The sequence below is a fragment of the Hermetia illucens genome, chromosome 2 (assembly GCF_905115235.1).
Source record: "Hermetia illucens chromosome 2, iHerIll2.2.curated.20191125, whole genome shotgun sequence".
NCBI classification, from domain to species: domain Eukaryota; kingdom Metazoa; phylum Arthropoda; class Insecta; order Diptera; family Stratiomyidae; genus Hermetia; species Hermetia illucens.
Window position 1 is genome coordinate 91,738,004 of NC_051850.1, and position 21,913 is coordinate 91,759,916.

Consider the following 21,913-nt stretch of genomic DNA (forward strand, 5'->3'; position numbering starts at 1 on the left):
TTCCAAACATCAAGAAATATTTACATATTAAAGATAGATATTGTGCTCATTTTAAACAAACAAACATTGCTTATACCGCATACTGACGCATATGTATACAAATATTCACGCAAAAGCATCTCAATATCTCCTTATTCCGTGCCAAAAGCATACGTGCATATACTTATAAATATGTACGTAAATTGAATACTACTGGTACTAACTTACATGCATATCCATCTTAATTGTAATTGGATGGATACTTATATACAAATAACTAAAAAAGCTAATTAAAAAAAGCCAAAAAAGGGAAAATGAGAATTTCGCTTTTCAGCCGAGTCCATCAGTCATCAAGTATTTTTAACCAGTTTAACTTGCCTTTGCCGCGTCACTCCTGGCAATTTCGGCTTTTTGGCCGGCCTCCTAAATTTCAACCCATTTTTATACAAACGCCAGCGTCTCTCACGTTATCTAAAATTCTCTGCGAGGTTGAGTTCAAGCCTCTTGAGAATTTCACAAAATTAGCCTTTCGTTTTCTCTTGAAATTTTTGGACTGCTCTGAAGGATTTCTGGTCTTTCACGAACGGTACTGAATTTTGTTACTATTTCAGTTACCGATGCTTTACAACCACCGACATTTAAGACAATCGCTAGATAGCTTTCCTTCCCTCCTTCAAAAGGAACCTAACTTGCATGTTCTATTTTACCTTAATATTCCCTTTTTTACCCATGTACTGTTAATTTATCGTTATTAAAAAACGGAGGTGCATATGTAAAATAAAATCAATGTTTTTAGTCATATGTACCGTTAAATATATTACAAACCTGACAAAGAACTACTCTAAACTTAATTTGACGATTTTCCCCGTGATTTTTCTTCACAATCAAGATCCTCATGATAGAGTAAATTTTCTTAAAAAAGCTCATCGGTCATAATTGTGTTGTATAACTTTATTAATAATAGTAGGATTCCTTCCAATTTCTACCGATTTCTAGTATGATATTTCATTTAAGGGGCCCCCGCAGTATATTTTCAATATACTATTATTAATTTTATTTTAACAGATATCGAAACTTAGGGTATTTTGTGGCCTAGATACCATGTGTGTGGACCATCATAATTTTTTTTTTTCAGATTTTTCATTTACGTGGTTTCCGAGAATGAGTTCTTGAAATAATTAACTGCTTTCAGACTTCCGCACTCCTCCGCTTTGCAGCCAATGTCAAAACTAGGATTCGAAAAGTACTAGTGTACTAGGTGAAAAAATTTTGCAACCACCGTGTAAGGGGATGAAAGGTTTTGTGTATTTTCTTTAAAAAACATTTGATTGGACATTTGGTCCATTAGCACCTAGCACGTAATGTATTGCATATATTATGTTGGAATATTCACTTTCACGTGATACTGTCATTCAAAGTCTTAGAATTTGCACCGAAGCGGCAACTTTGTCCTATTATAATTTTGTTAGTAATAGTGCCACTTCTACCAAACTTGGTAGGAAAAGGCTTTATAGTGTACCCTATATTACTGTATTTCATGATTGTAAGATGAACTTAAGGGGGATTGTGTAGTCAATTATTAAAAATTATAGTAATATATTATTATGAACTTATTTTGAACAGATATCGGTATGGAGGGTATTTCAGTACCTAGGAACCATATAGTGACAGCGTTGTGATTTTTTTCAAATTTTTGTGGTTAGGTAGGTGGGTAGGTTCTAAGAATGAATAGGCCAAAGAAATGATCGCTTTTCAGCCCCTGCCCTCCCCCTGTGTACACTAGATAGCAGAACTGAGACCAGCTTTGAAAAGTACTAATCAATACCTTACATTTGGTATAACACATGACTATAATTGGTGAAAAAAATGTACACCTCACTTTTGCATGTATGGAGACCCCACCTCCTCAACCTTCCCCTCCCCTCTCTTAAATTCAAAATAGAACGATGTTACTTACTGTATTCGTGAGTGTTCACAGTTCGCACCTTCCCAGCAAATTTGGCGTCAGTCGGTATAACCGTTTTTCAGAGAAATACGCCTTGCAGACAGACAGACAGTAAATTGATTTTAGTAGAGTTTTGTTCTACACAAAACCTTACAAACTATAGTAAAAATGATTTTGACCACAATTTTTCCTGAATAAAATTAAGATTCAAACTCATTTATCATTCATAGTGTCACTGAATTTTATTTTACGCTTATTATTAAAATAAATGATGAAATTGAAGATTTCAAGTCGACATCTGGCCCGAAGTTATTTGTTTGGTTATATCTATTGACTGCTTGCAAAATCATTTTAGTTATTCATCGTTGATTTGAAGGTATTTGAAAATGCAACGAGGTAGGAAAAAGTTGAATTGTAAAAGTTTGTCCGTACCTTCGGCAGTTCATTTCATAATGCTCTAGATATTGTCGAATTTAATCTGCTGTTCACTATGAACGTTCCATTGTATTCAGTTCCGCGGTTAGTTCTAAGACCGATTTTCTGATTTTCTGAAGAAAGATGATGATAAAAATTCAACCCTTAAGATGCAAAGATTCCAATCGCATTTCCAGCAAAGTAGCAGCATCTTTTACAGCTGAAAGTCACTTTACTCAAAATTATTTACACAGAGCAACTACAAAACCATTCATCTCTAAAACGGCTAGCTCCGTCTATTTATTATTATTGGCAAGCAACTATTCGAGATCGAATAATAAGGTGGTCGATGGGGGTGAAATGCTTCGACTTCGTGAGCTTTATGCACTAGACATCTAGATGTCTTTAAAATAAATAAATATCCTATGCGTTGAAGTGGTAAATTTCCTATTAAATATAAATTTAAACAGACTTTTCAACAATGTTTAAAAAAACAAGGCAAACATTTTATTAAACGCATATGTACATGTACACTCGTTATAAGTATAGGTGAGAACTCAATAAGAAACAAAAAGTATAATATATAATACTATGCATTAGTCTCATTTTTGCATTCGCTTTTAATTTGTTCGTGTTGTTCTGTATCTACAAACATGCTAAAAGCATTTTGACGTATTCCAATCCAAATCCAAAAAGTCAAATTCATTTATGAGTACGATTGATTTGTGATTGAAACTTATTTTTCTAGTTGGATGTTTTATTTTGTAGTTTTAAAATAAAATATTTACGTATTTATGTCTTCTCTTATAGTGTCTGTACGATGACGATCTTCCAGATTTGCCCACGGCACGTTTAGCTAACGCTTTCAGCGGTCCAAGTATCATTAAAGGATAACGAAAACTTTTTTCCACTAATGTTTGCTTAGAATAGGCCTACAATTGAAAGTTATATATAGAAGATAGTTTTAAACCTAAATCATTTGATAGGAATAATAATAGACTATACGTATATAGATATTTCTAAGATATGTGTGACATGCAAGGAAGTGACGAGTTTAAGTGTGGCTGGGTAAGTGGTGGGTGTTAGATAATGAGTAATCTTGTGAACGGCTTGAACTCGGGATGTAAATGAATGGGATTGATGTACTCAGTTCTATATGTAAACTGTTTGTTGTTCTTCGCATGCTTTAATGACTTATTGAGCATGCATGCGAGTTGCTATATTTGTCATTCGTATGTGTTGTAAGCTGATGATTCCACAAAGAGTGCAATGTGCAATTTGCTAATTAGTAGGCTTATAAGTAATGCGCACTAATGCAACAAAACGGCAGCAGCTAATGTGTGGCCTCGGTTAATGAAAACCTAGCACACTCGAAGACAATGTTTATATCGAAGGAAGGTCGTAGGCCAGTATGTGTTTTGGCGTCTGATTAAATGCTTCAAAACTATGGGAAAAACGGTATTCCAGACGATTTCTCATGTAAATTCTATTCGAATTCTTAACTCTTTAATTGCCACGGAATTTTAATTTCTCGCCGTACTTACAACATTCTTCTTCTTTTTCTTCAGTCTTTGTCCCGTTCACAAGCGGGGTCGGCTCGTCGTGGTCGTTTTCGCCATTTGGCTCTATCGAATGCCTGATCTGGGTACAATCTCGAGGCTTTTAAATCCCCATCCAGCGTATCAAGCCACCGTTGTTTAGGCCTGCCTTTTGGTCGTTTACCATTGACTTCGATGTTCAGACCAATCTTGGCAAATGAATTCTTGTTAGCACGAATTACGTGACCATACCACCGAAGGCGCCTCTCTCGCAACTTTTCCACGATCGCTGCAACCCCATAACGATCGCGGATATCCTCATTTCAGATGTGATCAAAACGTGTCACGTCACTAGTCCAACGTAACATCTTCGTCTTCATTACCGCAAGACGCCGTTCATTGTCTTTTATAGTTGGTCAACACTCAGAACCATAGAAAGCGACTGGACGGACAACATTGCGGTAAATTTTAGATTTGAGACGTCCGTTGATACGTCGATCACAAAGAACACCAGTTGTGGAACGCCACTTCATCCAGGTTGCGTTAATGCGTGAAGCAATTTCATAACGCAGTTCTCCATTGGCTGATAGCGTTGACCCGAGGTATTTAAATTGCTCAGTTCTGGGCAGATCACTGCCGCTGACAGTGATTGTGCCCGTATCATGGGGATCGGTCGTCAAAAATTCAGTTTTGTTTAAATTCAATCTGAGACCGTGTTTCATGAGGCGATCATTCCATTTTTGGACAAGTTGCTCGAGATCATTTTTGCTATCAGATGCTAGGAAAATATCATCGGCATAAAGCAGTGTGTAGCGCGCTGGACGTTGGATATATCGTGTGACGGTGTCCATAACGAGAACAAAGAGGAGTGGTGAGAGGGCGCTTCCTTGATGAATACCAACAGTACTAAGTGTTGTCGTAAAGCATACCAGATGAGTTCGTGTGGCACACGGTCAAACGCTTTCTCTAGATCCAGAAAGGCAATGTAAAGAGGGCGATGCTTCTCACGGTGTTTCTCCATGAGCGCAGCGTGTATAGTGTCAGTAGTTCCGCAGTTTTTGACAAATCCGGCTTGATTCACGGTTATCAAGAGTAAGCTATGTAGAAGTAATAGCTTCCTAAATGACAAAATGGTAATATGCTATTATTAGCTTTATTTGAGCAGATGTCGGAATGGGATGCATTTTGAGGAATAGATTTCGTATAAATTGCACCATTGTGATTTTTTTCAAATTTTCCGATTGGATAGTTTTTGAGAACGAGACCTGAGATCAGTTTCGAAAGGCACTAATCGACTCCTTTCGTCTGATACCCAACATGATAATATTCTGTGAAAAAATGTTTCACCCCCCTTTTCGCATGTATGGAGCACAAAATTATGCTACTAGTTGGATGTAAAGGGATTCACAGACCACATGTTCACGCCAAATTTCGTGGCAATAGCTTCTGCCGTTTCCAAGCAAATCCAGTGTGAACGACAGAAGAACGAATCGATTCTAATAAAGTTTTGTTTCGCAAAGAAATAGAGAAATTTACTCGTATTTTCATGGGACAAAAAGACATAGCCTACACAATGACGAAACCTATGAGCGATACCATGACCGTCCGGTTGTGGATAAAATCCGGCTCAATAGGTTACGGTGGGTCACTTAATCCGTATGGATGAGGATGATCCCACCCGGAAAGTCTATAAGGGCAATATCTATGGTAGAAAAAGAAGACGAGGCAGACCCTGCCTAAGATGGAGCGATGGCGTGGGTCAGGACGCCAGACAGCTTTTAGGGATATCAAATTGGTGGACCTCGGCGCAAAACCGGGATGTCTGGAGTTCCTTATTAAGGCAGGCCTAGACCGGATACCGGTTGCTGCGCCGTTGATGATGATGAAGAAGACATAACGGAAACTTTGATCTAAAGGCCTTAGGGTGCCCTTATAAAACATTTTTTTCAAATACCCTCACAGAAAGTGGTCCAGTGGATTTAAATTGAACTATCTTGCAGAGCCTGGCCTATAATGGTCCCTCCATCGTTTCTTTTTGTTCCTGTTTTTTTTTATAAAAGAGGATGTAACGTCCATGAAATTATGTGGAAGTGCTCCATCCTGGTGAAATCACATTCTGCTTCTACCGTTAAGTGGCACTTTTTTTAATAAATGAACCGGAACATCCCCGAAAGAGATTTGTACCCTCCGCTTGTCAATCAGTTTAGGAGAATATAATAGATATAAGTTGGTCTGCAATAATTTCTGCCCAAACTTTTCAATTTCAGGGGTTTTGATAATATACTCCACGATTCAATCCACTGGTAACTATTGCGATAATTAAATCCTCCTTTTTGGGTAAAAAGACATTCGTCCATAAATAAAATATGTTTAGTGAAGCTAAGATTTTCCCTAATTTGCTCTTCCACCCAATCGGAAAAGTTAAATGGTATGAATAAACTTTCTTATGTTGTTTTTGTTTCAGGATACGTTCTTCTTTTTCTTCAGTGCTAGTGGGTTAGTGGGTTCTCCTTTAACATACTAAACTACCATAAATTAAGTACTTAAAATAGTGTTAACAAAATTTCATCACAATAAAAGAGAAGTGATGTTTTTGTAAGAAACTTAGTACATTGTGTATGTTAAAATTCGATAAAAACTTGGTAGAGACAAACATAATTTTTGCATTTGGCACGTTTTTACTTTTACACAACTTACTTTATTTACATAAGTGTCCTTTCGTTTTTCGAGTCCTAGCTACAATGCAACGTTTATTTCAATGTGTTTTTTTAAGGTTTTGTGTAAACACAAAACCTTATTAAAATCGGTTTACTGTCTGTCTGTCTGTCTGTCCGTCTGTCTGTCTGTCTGTCTGTCTGTCCGTCACACGCATTTTTCTCGGAGACGGTTATAGCGATTGACACCAAATTTGGTAGAAAGGTGGGAACTGTGAACGCTCACGCATACAGTGAATTACATCCTTTTATGTCGAATTTAAGGGGGGGTCCCCATACATGCAAAAGGGGGGTGTAAAATTTTTTTTCATCAAATATAGTCATGTGGGATATCAAATTAAAGGTCTCGATTAGTACTTTTCAAAGCCGATCTTAGTTTTGACATTCGTCGGAAGGGTGGGGAGCGCGGGGGGTTGAAAGTGATCACTTCTTTAAGGGGGCCATTCTCAGAAACTACCAAACCGAAAAATCTGAAAAAAATCAGGAGGTTGCCACTATATGGTGCCTGGGCTCCGAAATACCTTCCATGCCGATATCTGCTTAAATAAAGTTAATAATAGTATATTAATACAATTTTTTGTAGTTGGCTAGAAACCCCCCTTAAGTTCATCCTAGTACCATGAAATTGCAGTGATATGGGCTATAATATAGAGCATGATCTTACCAAGTTTGGTGGAAATCGCACTATTACTAACAAAGTTATAATACCTCAAATTTGTTGGTTCTTTGAAAATTGAAGACTATGAATGTCAATATCACCCGAAAGTGGATACTATCACATAATATATGGATATATTACGTGCTACGTACTAAGAAATACACAAAACCTTTCGTACCTGAAGCGTTTAGCTTCCGGTTTCCCGACTTGTTTTTAAATTAAAATGCCTGTAACAGCTAAAGAGTTGGGAAATCGAAAAGAATTTACGTATTATTTTTTTTTAGAATTGCATATCAAACCGACTGGTATACCATTTTTTCGGTAGTTTTGAAACCATATGTAGCAGGAAGATACTAGGCAATCCCATTCCCAATCAGTAAACGCTCTTTGGCGAAGGCAAAAATAAGGAAGATCCTGTGACAGATTAGCCTCATTGGTGCGCCCAACCATTATAGTCATTCTTTTGTTTGGGTGTCGTATCTGTCTATTGGCAAGGAATTTAGGACGGTTTTGTTGCTACGAAGCCCCATGTATTCATTAAGTCATGATTTATGTTGAGTTCAAGTTGCTACCGTATTAGAGTCCGCGAAATTCCATTTAAAGAAGTATTTCGATTTGTTTATTTATTTATTTAATTTAACTTATTTAACTAAGCCGATATATGGAAAAATAAATTCTGAGTTAAATATTGTCCTCAGAGGGAAAAGCAAGTAAATGACTTAACATGCGTTTAAAGCTAAGGAATGAAACTGCTTCAAAGGACCCAAGTTTTAGGACGTTGTAGGACTGGTATTATCTCCGAATCGGGAAGTGAAAGTAAATATCAAGCTCCGCGAAGGGTGCTTCAAAAATGTCCGTGCTACGTGTGCTTCGAGAGACGATGCGGAAAATAATATCAGACTTGGCAGAACGGTCCATCAGGCAATTACATAGTTTGAAAAGGGTACACATATCGAGGAAGATTCGGCGTAGCTGCAGGGAAGGGAGTGGTGCGGAGTGGTGATGGATAGTTCACCCGGGGCACGTTCTTTTTGAAAAAGGGGAACGTAGGATGAAACCAAAGTGAGAACTGAAACGAAGTTTGTTATCGAGTATTACATCCAGGTCTTAAACGGAGGTCAGTAGTAAAAGGGGTGTCCGTCTCAAGAGAGTAGGGAAAGGATGTTGGCGAAAGTTTAAGTGATTAGCACATCCATTGGCGTTTGCTGACATTCAGAGTCAGCTTTTTAACCGAGCACCAACGAACCAAGGTGTCAAGGACTGCAAGAGGACACAGTCCCTCGGAGAGAAATTTATGGTCATCAACTTACAGCAAACATAGACAGGTGACGACGGAGGGGAGGTCATTGATAAAAAACAGGAATAGTAGGGGACCAAGCATGGAACCTTGGTGAACACCAGAGGGTGAGAGAAGAAACGAGATGAGAATCTGAGAAAAGAAACTTTCCAAGATGGTATGTGAGGTAGGAGGAAAGCCAAGGAATGATTTCGGGAGGGAAGTTGAGTAGGGAGAGTTTGAAGAGGAGAACATTGAGGTCAACGCTTTTGGCCTTTGGCGAAATCGGTATAAATTGCGTGTACCTTCTGTCGTGAATTAAGGCATTTATGAACGAAGTTGGTAAAGACCAAAAGGTTTAGAGAAGTAGGTCGATGTTTCACGAAACCATGTTGTTCTTTGAGAATGAGGTGACCGAAATGAGCAGTAAGCGCAGTCGTAGACGTATCTCCCGAGGATTTGGAGCAAAACGGAAGAAAAGAAATGCTAATGAAGGATCTCCGCTCTTGAAGATAGGGATGATAGCGATATCTTTCGACTTCACTGTGGAGCGCATAGCCTTGAAATGGGTATGGTCGGGGTCATTCTGTAAAGTCCGAAACTTCTTCCGCAATGCACGTTTCAAGATCTCCGTGTTGATCCAAGTGGCGTAGAACGAAGACAAGTAGGAAAAGAAGGGATATAAGAGGAGAGGAGGTCGGACAGGATATTATAAAAGGTACTCAGGGAACATGTAGAGGTTGATAATATAGGATGGACGACTAGATCAATTGAGCACGGGGAGGTTTAAAATCTCCATAGAGGAAGAAATGGAGCAAAGGAAATTTGACCGTAGGGAGTACACAAATTAGCAGAAATAAAAATCCCAATAGGGGAACTACACGAATTAGAAACCGAAAGCTTGAAAGCTTCAGTTACTAAAAGTATTGTCTTGTTTATATTGGATATTTCAAGAGACGAAAGCTGTTGTTTTCCTCAACGTTTATTTTGTTTATTTGGTTTGGGCAGGTTTCTGTAGTATGAGTATATGAGATTTGAGTATGGTAGACTTATTTTTTGTGTAAAATATTCTACGTTACCTTAAACCATGGTAAATTCACATTAAAAAGACAGCTTTGACATTCTACTGTATAACTTTCTTAACAATGGTAGGACTTGCAGCAAACATTTTAGTACCTTACTTCTAGCTAGTTTGCGTTTCCAACAAATTTCCAAATCGCAGGAAACACTATTGCTAGCTTCATTTGAGTAGCTATTTCAGCATCATAATGATTTTTTTTCGATTTCTCCCATTTACTTTCTGAAAATGAGTGAGGTATCAGATGAAAGGGCTATTAGTACTTTTCGAAAATGATATTAGGTGAAACATGAGGGAGTGAGAGCCCACAATATATGTCCCAAAAAGTAGTTCAAGGTCCCGTTCTCAAAACCTATCCAAACGAAAAGTCTGGGAAAATTCAAAATGATTCATCCATATGAAATCTAGGTGTCAAAATCCCATTCGATATCGGCTCAAATAAAGGTAACAATAGCATATTACTATATTTCAGAAATTTTATTCCACAACTTTTTTTTATTGACTTAAAATACGCCAAAACATCCGTAGATTCATAATCAACAACATTCTTGTATAAACACAACTTGGAAATATTTTTAAAATTAGTTTCTCTAGAGTAACTCCTAAAAAGAAAACCGCTTCAAGTCGCTATACACACACTTTTCGCTACGGCAGAGACTCAGCGCACCGTTATAACATATGAAAATTTAATTGTAACTTCTTTTGATTATCTAGTAAAGTGCATACGATTTTAACAATTGATGAAATTTATTTTTTTAATAAACAGTTTAAGTCAAAATTGTTCGTCGAAAAATTTCTATAACACTTATTTCTATTTTGCGAAAAAAAATCTGAATTTATAATGATTTGTAATTCACTAGCTACACTTATGTAGATTTTTGTTTAGGAATCGATGGAGTCCTAAGTCCGCCATCCATTTGATGACGGGCCGGGCCAACAGTTGGAGAGCAACATACTTCTAGGGTTTTCGTTCAAGGACCCCTAAGGCAAGCACCCAAGTTGCAAAAATTATTATGTTGCCAGATGGTAACCTAAGGCGAGTTTTACTGCACCCCGCAAAACACAATCTTGTTGTTTCCACGGCCGCCATTTAGCAGAAAATTTCAACAATAAATTGTTTTCTTACTCCTGGAAAAATGCTTAATCGAATTGTGGATTATAATTTTAAAATGTGCTGACAGAAAAATGTTTAAAAAGAACCCTTTTTTTGGTTCCCCAAACATATTTAACCCCTCAAGTTCTTCCTAGAAGTTAAAAATTTGGCACCAGTGTAAGCGATAATGTAGGACAATATTCTGGAAAGTTTGAAGGCCATTCGATTATTACTAACAAAGTTGTAGAAGGTAAACATTTTGTATTTTACGTGAATTTTGACGTGTATGACGTCATCGTCATATGAAGTAAACTCACGTCAACGCGGGGTGCGTTTTAGTTTTCTTTTTTGGCTTTCGAGGTAGACATATGCATATGGATGACAATAACATTTGTGAGTAGTGTCCCATCTTTTTTTCAGGCTTCATCCCGTTCACAAGCGGGGTTAAAGGCCAACGTATCAAGCTAACGTTGCTTCGGGCGGCCTTTTGGTCTTTTTCTATTGACTTCGATTTTCAGACCATTCTTGCCAAATGAATTCTAGTTAGTGCGAATTACCGTACCGAAGACTCCTCTTTCGCAATTTTTCCAATGATCGGTGAAACACCATTCCGGGTGTCACGATCCAACGCAACATTCTCGTCTTCATCACCGCGAGACGTCGCTCGGTCAACAATCAGAACCATAGAGGGGGACAGGGCGGATGACACTGCGGTAAATTTTGGATTTGAGGCGTTTGCTGATACTTTGACCAAAAAGAACTCCAGCTGTGGAACGCCACTTTATACAAATTGCGGTAATGCGTGAAGCAATTTCATAATGCAGTTCTCCATTGGTTGATAACATTGATGTGAGATATTTAAATCGGTCAACACTACCACTTACAGTGATGATGCCTGTTTCATTAGGATCGGTTGTCAACAATTCTGTTTTATTCGGATTCTATCTGAGGCGAGTCGATCATTCCACTTTTGAACAAGTTGCTCAAGATCAGCTTTGCTATGAGACGCTAGGAAACCATCAACCGCGCAGAGTAGTGTATAGGGCACTGGACTTTGGATGTCCCATGTGAGTGTCCACAACAAGAACAAAGGAGCGGTTAGAGGACGCTTCCTTCATTAACACCGACAGAGACTCGAAGCGGTTTTATACATCCGCCACACTTCGAACTTTACTTTCGAATTGTGGCAGAGCAATTGAGTTCAGCGCACGAGTTTTTCTGGTGCTAGGTGTTGCCGCAGATATGTTTCAAACGCTTTCTCTAGATCCAGAATGCAATGTAAAGAGGTCACAGTGTCCATTGCGTGAGTAGTTTCGCAGTTCTTAACAACGTAAATACGGTTGTGAAGAATGCGTTCAAAAATCTTCATGGTATTGGACAGCAACCGGATCGAATGGTAGTTTAAATACTCTGTTGCATGTTTCTTTTTCCATATTGGAACTGTGGTGCTTTCTTGTCAGTTGGGTGGCGTTCTACCTTCCTCAATTTACCGATTGAAGAACTCCCTGAGCCACAGTTTTGAGTCCCAGTTCTTCATTTCCAAGAGCTCAGATGCGATGTTGTCAGGTCCTGTTGCTTTCTCCGATTTCATTCCTTTTATTGCCTTTTCTACTTCAGTGGCGCCATCATATGTTATGCTTTTAGTAGTTATCAGCTTCTCCGAAATGCCTCTCTGGCATAAAACATTCTAGATCGACTTCCAGTTGGGGATCTAAATTCTAGATTTTCACACTGATCCAAAAGGTAATAATATGATCAGTGCAGGAAGATCCAGAACGAACACCATTTTGCTTTTCATCAACTAAACTTTCAAAATATTCTTTCCCAGCCGGGGTTATTTTAGTTGTTTGCGGCTACAGAAAACACATATGACCGTTATTGCACTTAAGACGGGTGTTCTTTAGAATCTTCAGCATAGTGAATGAGAATGATAGAACTCCTTTTTTTGCAGCTCAATCTACGCTGCACTTCCTAATTAACGGAACTCTCAGCTCCTTGTATTCATAGATCGGTCCTCACGTTTTTAGGACCCGATCGGAAACTTTACACTGCGAGATAAAAAGGCACTTTTAATGACGGTCACGGGATCGCGGGAATGGCCTTTATAGCGTTTGGCGATCTGCTCCTCCTGAAGTTTGTATAGTTGCGCATAGAAGCATCTTTTTCGTTTATTTCGGAAATTTCTATTGGTATTCTATGGTACAGTGCACCATTGTGGTGTTATTTTACCTGGCCAATATCGTTCGAACTCTCGCGGTTAACACACACCTTTTTTCCCTTTGATTCGCTTTTCACGACATGTAGGGAATACCATTTTTAAACTACAGCCTAATGGGCGCATGATTTAATGGAATAAATTGAAAAACAAGTCTCACGCTCAAGTTGATATTGAGGTCTATGCCAGGAATTACTTCTATACTTTCTAGTTGATTCTTAAAAACATACTAATGGTTTTTTACCTAGTTTATCAGTCCAGAGACTGTCGTCGCCATAAACATACGTTATGACTGCTGTCTATCATTATTTAACTAATAGTCACCTTAAAGGTTTGAACAATGCATAATTGTTTTAATCCATTAACAGAGCGTTTAACCTAGATTGCCGAAGGGACTTCTTCATAATTTGTGTCATCAACGAATGGCAATATATCAAATGAATGGAAGGTATTATTACATTACATTTGAAATGCCTGGTGCGACCTTATCATAGGTGAGTAATTACTATTTCTAAATTGCACTTAACTGCTTTATCTAAGCCAAATGTGCGAGGATTCATCAATTTTCTGTTCTGGTATGCATTAGTAATCGAACGAAACATACCATTCTGACCCCCAATTAGCCGAATTTACTGGATGCCAGATATGAAAATATTCTTAATTGCAGGTAGATACATTGACTGTTTATAGTGGATATTGAGGTTGAGGTATTGACCGATTAATCAATGTATTTCCCGTGTTTCATCCTAATTTTTTTCCAGGTGCAGTGCTTCCTTTTCAATTTTGAAGCCTGATGCCTAGCATATTGGTAATTTGTATACCATTATGCTGGATCTGGGCCTTCAATTGTGTTAGAACACTTCATACAAAATCGTAACGGTACACTACTAGGCAGTGTGTCAGCGTTGCGTTCTCCCGTGATTATTATCTTGATTTGACTCAGGTACTCATTCACTGCTGATATCACTGATGGTGGTAATGTAACAGGCATACCAGCCTATAGATGGCGGCGGGCAGGCTGCTGAAATGAAGTTATCAAAAACTGTATTGACCGTATGTAGAGAGATATTTCTAGGCCAGATGCTGACTGGTCGTGAAGAAACTCATATGCACGTCTACTGCAACTTCAAGCTAATTACCAGATGCCCGCAAAATTCCATATTTATTTTTTTGCCACATTTGTTCGATGCTTTCAGGTACATTGTGAGGAAATGCTTCAAAATTTGCCTTTGCAGTAGACCTATGTACAAGGTGCGTTCCAAAAATAATGGGATTGGGTTTCCGCGACACTCCCTATTATTCGGAGTGGGGTCGAACCAGTTTCCGTTGGTGAAGGGCGACTCTAACCTTCGTCGTGGAACCGGTCTTAGTGCTCTTCAAGTTGTGGAAGCGACAGGATGTGACTTATTGTAAACTTCTGCGTGCCGGCCGTGTCATGAAAAAAAAAGGAATCGACGATCGAGCAACGTTATTCGATAAAGTTTTGTGCTAACCTGAAGAAGTCTCTTGAGGCGACTAACAAAATGATGAATTACAAGGAATCTGCTGTGTCCTACTCACAAGGCCAAGGGTAATTAAAGGCTGTTAAAGAGGGCCGGGAATAGGTTCACCACGAACAACACTCTAGGGATCCGTCGACCAGCAAAACCAAAAACAATGTGGCTTTTGTTGGACAATTGTTGGATTCTGATCGTCGATTGGGGATCAAGACTATTGTTTTGTGCGGCATTGTTACTAAAGATTTAGCGACGAGGAAATTGTGCACCAAGTTCGTGCCCAAAGTGTTGTCAGACGACCAAAAGACCAAACGAGCGGAAATTTCAAGTGAACTTTTGCAACGTATTGAAATTGAACTGGTCAGCACCGGTTATGAAACCTGGGCTTTTCAGGCTGAGTGGCTCATCAAAAGTGAAAACAATGCTCATCGTCTTTTTATACAGTAAAAGTGTGTCCAGATAGCTGAGTGGTTAGAGCACAAGGCTGTCGTATGGAAAGTCGCTGTTCAAATCTCACTGATGGGAGTGGCCAGTCGACTCAGCTGTGAATGTGTACGTGAGTCAAATTAGGGTAATAATCTCCGGCGAGCGCAATGTTGACCATATTGTATCCTACAGTGTACTGTAGTGTACCATTACGGTCTCGAATAAAGTGCTCTAACACACTTGAAGGCCCTGATCCGATCTTGATACGATTGTTATTATTAAAAGAGTGGTCTATAAGGAATATGTTCCTCAAGGAACAACGTGGATGTGGGGGCAAGATTCCGAAAAAGGGTCATCAGGACGCGAAGAGAAATGTCCACTACCTGGAAACCCCATCACGGCAACTCACTACTAGTTCGCGAGTTTCTGGCCAAACACCACCCTATAGTCCTGACGTCGTCGGAAAAAATGTATAGAAGCCCGAAGACAATACTTTGAAGAATTTTAAGTACATTACTTTTGGAACGTAACCTGTATGTTTCTTCAATCGTATAATCCATTAATTATGGCATATTTTCTGATTTAGGCTTTGTGTTGACTATTCTTTGCGGCTATTTTTGTTATGCCACATTAATATTTAGCGCAAAGGATGAAGTAATCTGACTTGCAGGAAACAACCGTTATCGCTTATTTCGACGTGTAACATAGATTGTGTGCTGCCATAATGCCCATCTGGAACGACTCATTTCCAACTTTGGCGTTGAAACTCCGCATTAAGATTGTTTTGCCTTTCGATATTTTTTTCCCCTTTACCCTCAAATGCTCAATTTCGTGCTTTCGTCGTTTGGTCGATGCTCATGGTGTTTGAGCGTTCACTTCTCGATCTCGCTGTCCCGAGTTCGCATCCCGGTGCGTCATGAATATTTGTGTTTACCTTTATACTACCCCGCTGTTCTAGCTTCTCGCTAGCACCGCATTAAGCAGTATGATTATTATTATTATTCTGTTAAGGGAAAGTCGCACCGCGTCCTTGAAGAACTATTGTGCCCCTTTTACTGGTTATAGTGTACCTATTGATAGATATCCCTAGCTTTCCTAGGTGATAGTTCAGCCGACAATGACTAGTGAGAATTCCCACTATGATTCGGAGGTTCTTTTTGGTGAGGTTTAAGCAATCCTTTGTGCGTATGGGTTCGCATCCACCAACAAGCACCCTGGACTGCTCCATCCCTGTTAGGCCCGCCCAATATAGTTCCCTCAACCGTTTCTCTTCATTTCTTAGATTCATAGCCATGAAACCGTTTCCGATTCCACAGAAGGGTTCTGGCCCGTGGCCTGCTTCCTTCTTGGCTAGTTCGTCCGCTGCCTCGTTGCCTTCCAACCCAGCATGGCCTGGAATCCAAAGTATCCAGACCTTGTTAGACGAGCCGAGTGTATTCAGTCTCTTAAGGCATTCCCATACCAGTTTACCTGGTTGGACCTAAGAGCCTTGATCGCTGCTTGGTTATCGGTGAGAATAGCTATGTTCTGCCCCCTATAGCTCCTTTGCAGATTAAAGGTGGCACATTTGTCTTTGGCGTATATTTCCGCCTGGAACATGCTGCTACAGTATGATAATAACGAAGCTAAGCTACAATCTCATTTAAAATAAAACGGGAAACAAATAATAGTTACAAAAAAGAGACTGGAGATTCATCATCGTTAACGTTGGGCATTTGAAAGCACCCGTTATGTTTTGGGCAATAATATTTTCTGTTTGCTAACTCTTTTGTTGGCTTATGAGGGGATAATTGTGTCTGTACCCTGTTTACTGACTATTGACTGAGCAAAATGTTAAGCGAGCGCTACGTAAAGGTAAGAATTTTATTATCTAAGAGTTTCGAATGTTGTTTTCATAATTTAAATCAATCAATTAATTAATTAAGATTGAATCCAGTGGAGTGGATTAACGGTTTATAGAAATGTCGGACAAAATTCCGATCTGGATGGAGATGCGAAACTTTTAAATCAACCCATCGGGCTATCGTTGTTTCGGCCGAGCTTTCGCTCGTTTCTATCTCGATGTTCAGACCAATATTGTGAGCCCTCGTTAGTGCGAATTACATCTTCATACCAATGAAGACACCAATCGCAGTTTTTCCACGATCAGTTTAACTCCATATCGATTGCAGATATCCTCACTTTGGATGTGATCATGGCGTGTTACGCCACAGGTCCAACCCAAGATCTTCATCTCCATTATGCGAGGCGTTCATTGGATTTTATAGTCAGACAGGACTCAGAACTATAGAGAACGACAGGGTGAACGACATTGAGGTAAATTTTCGATTTGAGACATTAGTTGGTACGTCCATACTCTACTTCATCTAGGTTGCGCTAATGCGTGAAACAATTTCGTAAAGCAGTTCATCATTGACTGATAACATTGAACCACATATTTAAATACTTAACTGCAATTGGTTAGGTGTCGAGGTTTCAAGAAGTTAACTGGTATTAGCTGCAGCGCTGGCTTGATTTTCCTGCTGGCCCTATTTCGGCCTGCTTTTGGATTCCCCAGAGACTAGTTTCATTCTATTCCTTTCTTTTACTTCAAATTTCTAAACTCTATTTCCCATATTTGCATTCTCATTTTATTATTTCCATTTCCTACCAAACGGGTAAGTGACCCAAAAATGGTTCTTTTCTCCAATATAACTTCGTGTGATCCTGGACCCTAGTTGAATTGAGGACTGAACAATAAATTAAGGGTTAACAAGGGCTGTATAGCCTTCTGCGCCTTCATTGTTTTTGTTAGACAATGGGCTTTCGGCTGAGGATGGTTCTCTGGAAGTACACAGCTGTGATTCCTCCTATCCTAACGGTTCTATTAATTGATGGCAGTCGCTGAGCAAGACGTATGATAGAACCAAATTTGATAGGATTCGAACTTGCGGGCGCTGGAGCTCTGCAGTCCTGCTTCGCAGATATACTCAATGTATTATCTGGATTCCCAAATAAAATGCGTTGCAGCGCGCAGTGCTTTCAGACTACGTGGGTCTGGATGTTGCAACATCTGAAGCGAAGTACCTCAGGAACTCTGGAATCTCTTAACGAAATACGCCACATGCAAGTGGGTTTTTCCAATGAGAGTGAAGCAAGAGAATCGGCGATGTGTTGCATGTTTACCACGCAGTATTCGTCACCGACGAATGAAAAGCGATCTGTGGAGTCGTCGCAGGGGTCTTATCGGATGGTGAATCCGAGTGTTACGATTTCCCAGGATTCACCAGGGTATTCCAGGTGGAAGTACTTGCGATACTGGAAGCTTGTCGATGGCTGGGGTATAATTCGTGCCTCAAGTACTACATATTCACTCTAACCGACAGTCAGGTGGCCAATAGGGCTTTGTATTTTGTAGCAACATCCTTTAAGCTGGTGGACCAGTGCACGGACACGGAGAACAGTCTGGACGGTAAGATCAAAATCACCCTCCTCTGGTTTCCCTGGCATAGGGTCATAGATAGGAATGAAGGGACTGGCGGACTGGCCTGCTCTTGGCAGTCCTTCACTGGGGGCAATCTGCGTCTCGCTGGGGGCCGTTAGGAGTGGAATCTAGTCACATTACTTAACAGCCGTTAACTTCCGTTGGCGGCGACTCGCCAACTATGCCAAGTCAAGGAGGATTTGATCCGCCAATAGCAAAACCCTATTGCAAAAGCTTTTGCGCCAGACGCTTGCAAATGCATACGAGATTACAATGGTCTGCATGCTAGATTTGCTATACCTTGCAATTCGCTTTGTTGATGCTGCGAAAAGGATAGAGAAATCCTCAGGCACTTCTTTTGTGATTGCGCATCTCTATGAAGAGTCAGGTGCAGAAACTAGGTAAACAATTCTTTGGGTGGGGGGGGGGGCTCTGCTCTCTTTGCTCTTCCCCACAGTCATGGTCTTAGAAGTTTGTGACGTCAAAACGGCATTCCATGTCAGCTAAAACCTTATTAAAATCGGTTCATGGTCTGTCCGTTTGTCCGTCTTTCTGTCATATGCACTTTTCTCAGAAGGGGCTGTACCGTTTGACAAGCAGATTGTTGGAAAGGGTGTAACTGTGAACGATCACGCATGCAGTGAATAATATCGTTCTACGTTGAGATTAAAGGTGGGTCTTCATACATGTGAAAGGGGGATGTAATTTTTAGTATATACGAGTATATCAAATGAAAAGTCTCGATTAGTACTTTCCGAAACCGACATTAGTTTTGGCATCGGCTTTAAAGGGGTCGAGAGCAGGGGCTACGTATTGATTATTTTTTTTACGGACCCATTCTCAGAAACTAGAAAGTCTTAAAAAAGACATGATGTTGCCCCTATATGGTGTCTAGATCTGAAAATATCCTCCATACCTATATCTACTGAAATAAAGTTAAGAATGGTATAGTACTGTATAATATATATTTTTTGGGAATTAGGTGGAAATCTTCTTTAAGTTTGTCTTAGAGATCAAGAAATATTCAGTGGCACACCCTATTATATAAAACATGATATAGTTTGGTGAAAATCCAACTATTATTGGTATAGTTATAGTAGGTGAAAATTTTGTCTTTTGTGTAAATTTACGACCACTCTAAACATGGAATACCACATCAAAGTGAATAGTCTCGCGTACTGAATTCATTTGCATTACAAGCCACGTATCTTTTTCTAATTTGCTAAGCTATTTCATCTTAAGGGGGTCATACCGTGTGTCGGGTTGGAGAAATCGATTTTATTTGCATGAATTGTATCTATATATAGTGGAGAATATGTGGGCAAAGGGATTTGCCGATATTCCGAGTCGTTCGGAAATTACAGTGTTAAACAAGTAAGGAGTTTGCAGTCGCGGCTAGAGTACTCGATGAGAAAGAGCATCGAATCTTTTTTTACCTGAGTCTTATAAATTCGAACACAAATATAAATATAAAAAGATGGAAAACCAATCAATTGTCATTTGCTGTTTGGAATAAAAAGGATAACCCAGTCTAGAGTGAGCACTGAAAGGCTTTCAAGCTATACTCAGTTATATTTTGTTGTAAGTATTGTGCTGTTTGTGTGTTCAGTGATTTTTTTAAATGGATCGTACGAAGGGAGATCGCTTTAACGTTCAACGTCATGCTCGCACTAAAAAACGAGTATTTCATGGGAATCGATACTTATCAGAGAAGAAAAAGGACTTCGCATCAACATCAGCAAAGCAACTTTTAGCAACCATGAGATGGATGTTCCAATTGCGACAAGTTTTGTACATTGTATATTGGATTTTGCTGGAGTTTTCTCCGGTATTTCTGCAAATAATAAAATTCAAATTCAATGGCATTCTCAAAATTCTAGTGACAATGGGATGTCAAGTTGGTCACATATGTCAGGTTTATGTCGCCCGCCGTAATGAAGCGCGAATTGGCGGTCCGAACGACGATCGACTGACCTCGCTAAAAGAGTCAGAATTGAAACCAGAGACTAACAATCGGGCTTACAAGACTTTTTTGAAGAAACGGAGGGTGCTCTCTATAGACCAGGTATAGCAGATTAATGGTGAGTTAAAATTTTACTGTTGACAATCATATTTAAATTTTCAAATGCGTTTTTCTCGAAACTGCATTTTAAAAATCGGCTGACACCATAGCTCAAAATCCATCCAACCAAATTCTTTGAAATTTTCACGACTTCTTTAATATATATTTCTACGGTCCGCAAACTAGGATAATTGCAATCGGATGGGTCGTTTTTGTTATTCATAAAAAAGCCGTAAAAAAAAAAATCCAAAAAATTAAGTTTAAAAGCCCACCAAAAATTTATCTTTTAATATTTTCTAATTATCCTTGTTTGCGGACCGTGAAACATTGTCCACATTAAAATGCCGTTTATTTTTTTTTCATCAGATGAACACAGCGCCCTCCAGCGTGGCAGAAAACACCTTTTTTTCGGAGATGGGTGCATAAGTTGACACGTATTCTGAAAACTAGCTACGATATCAAGCTTCGTCACATATAATAGAGATATCAGTAAATGTATGGTGAAAAAATCACGTTTCTATCTTTATCCAGTCCTTCAAAATAATTTTTCAAAAAAAAGGCAAAAAAAACGGCCTTCACACGGGATAACCCACTTAAATAAGTGCGAATCCCGCACACTCCTCTAAATAGAAGTGAAATCATCTCGCCCATCAATGCACGCAACCAAAGTAGAACTATTGTTCTTAACGATCTCCCGAGGAAGCTATTCATGGTTGCTCCTGCAGGGTTTGCAGCACTGCTACTTCCAGTTATACGGAAATCCTTAGAATCGGAGATCTTTCCCGGAGGGTGGAGGTGGAGGATGATAGCTAAGATTCCGAAGAGGTTAGATATTGTATTCTATTTGTAGTTAAGTCTAAAATTGATAGACCAGTAGCTTACTCCAAACTACAATTTTATTTTATAGTGTATATATGTATCCAGTAGCTTTGTACTGATGAAGGGGGTAAGTTGCTCCCGAAATATATATATACACCATAATATAAAGTTGTAGTTTGGAGTAAGCTTCGAAAAGTCTGGCAATGTAAAGTTCACCGAGCTCCAGAAGCTGGGAGTATATTTCTGGTTTGGGACCTGGTCCACTTGAAAAGGAGTCGGTCGTTAAACGCGATACCTGCTACTAAAAATTAATAGTAGTTAGTACCACTTACAACTAATGTAGATTTTAAAAGTGATTTATATAAGATAAAAGGTTCCTTTAATTTGAGGGTTCTTCCATCCTCCTTCTTCTGACTCCCAATATGGCTTCCAAGTCAGAAAGCAAACATATTTTCATTTTAAGGCTGAATGATGGCAAAGCAGGGCGGGAACCCTGCATTCTGCGCTTCACTTCCAGCAGAGGCGGAAATAGATATTAGATAGTGAAGCCCATGCTGTTTTACGTAGGCATCTGTCGTGAGACTTAACCTACGGTCCTCTTCATTTTGTGACCACAATCAGAGCCCCGCTGAGACAAGCAACAACGGTACCAATCTATACCAAGTGCATGGCTTAGCATTCATACTGGTGGATGCAAGAATTACCTAAATCTCTACCGAACTATGGAGTACGGCACC

At 39.4% G+C, this 21,913-nt stretch overlaps 2 protein-coding genes across 8 annotated transcripts in view; one reads left to right on the forward strand and one right to left on the reverse strand.

The window, feature by feature from the left end:
- Positions 1-21,913, forward strand: part of LOC119648126 — a 281,099-nt gene that overhangs the window by 68,419 nt on the left and 190,767 nt on the right. The gene's annotated exons all lie outside the window — the stretch shown is intronic.
- Positions 1-21,913, reverse strand: part of LOC119648127 (carbohydrate sulfotransferase 11) — a 177,405-nt gene that overhangs the window by 40,041 nt on the left and 115,451 nt on the right. For 3 of the 7 annotated variants that reach the window (XM_038049650.1, XM_038049649.1, XM_038049648.1), the window contains one exon: positions 3,127-3,270. The exons of the other annotated variants lie outside the window; for them this stretch is intronic. In XM_038049650.1, the coding sequence (XP_037905578.1) occupies positions 3,127-3,270 (144 nt within the window). The remainder of the gene's footprint in view (positions 1-3,126; positions 3,271-21,913) is intronic. 7 annotated transcript variants of the gene reach the window in all.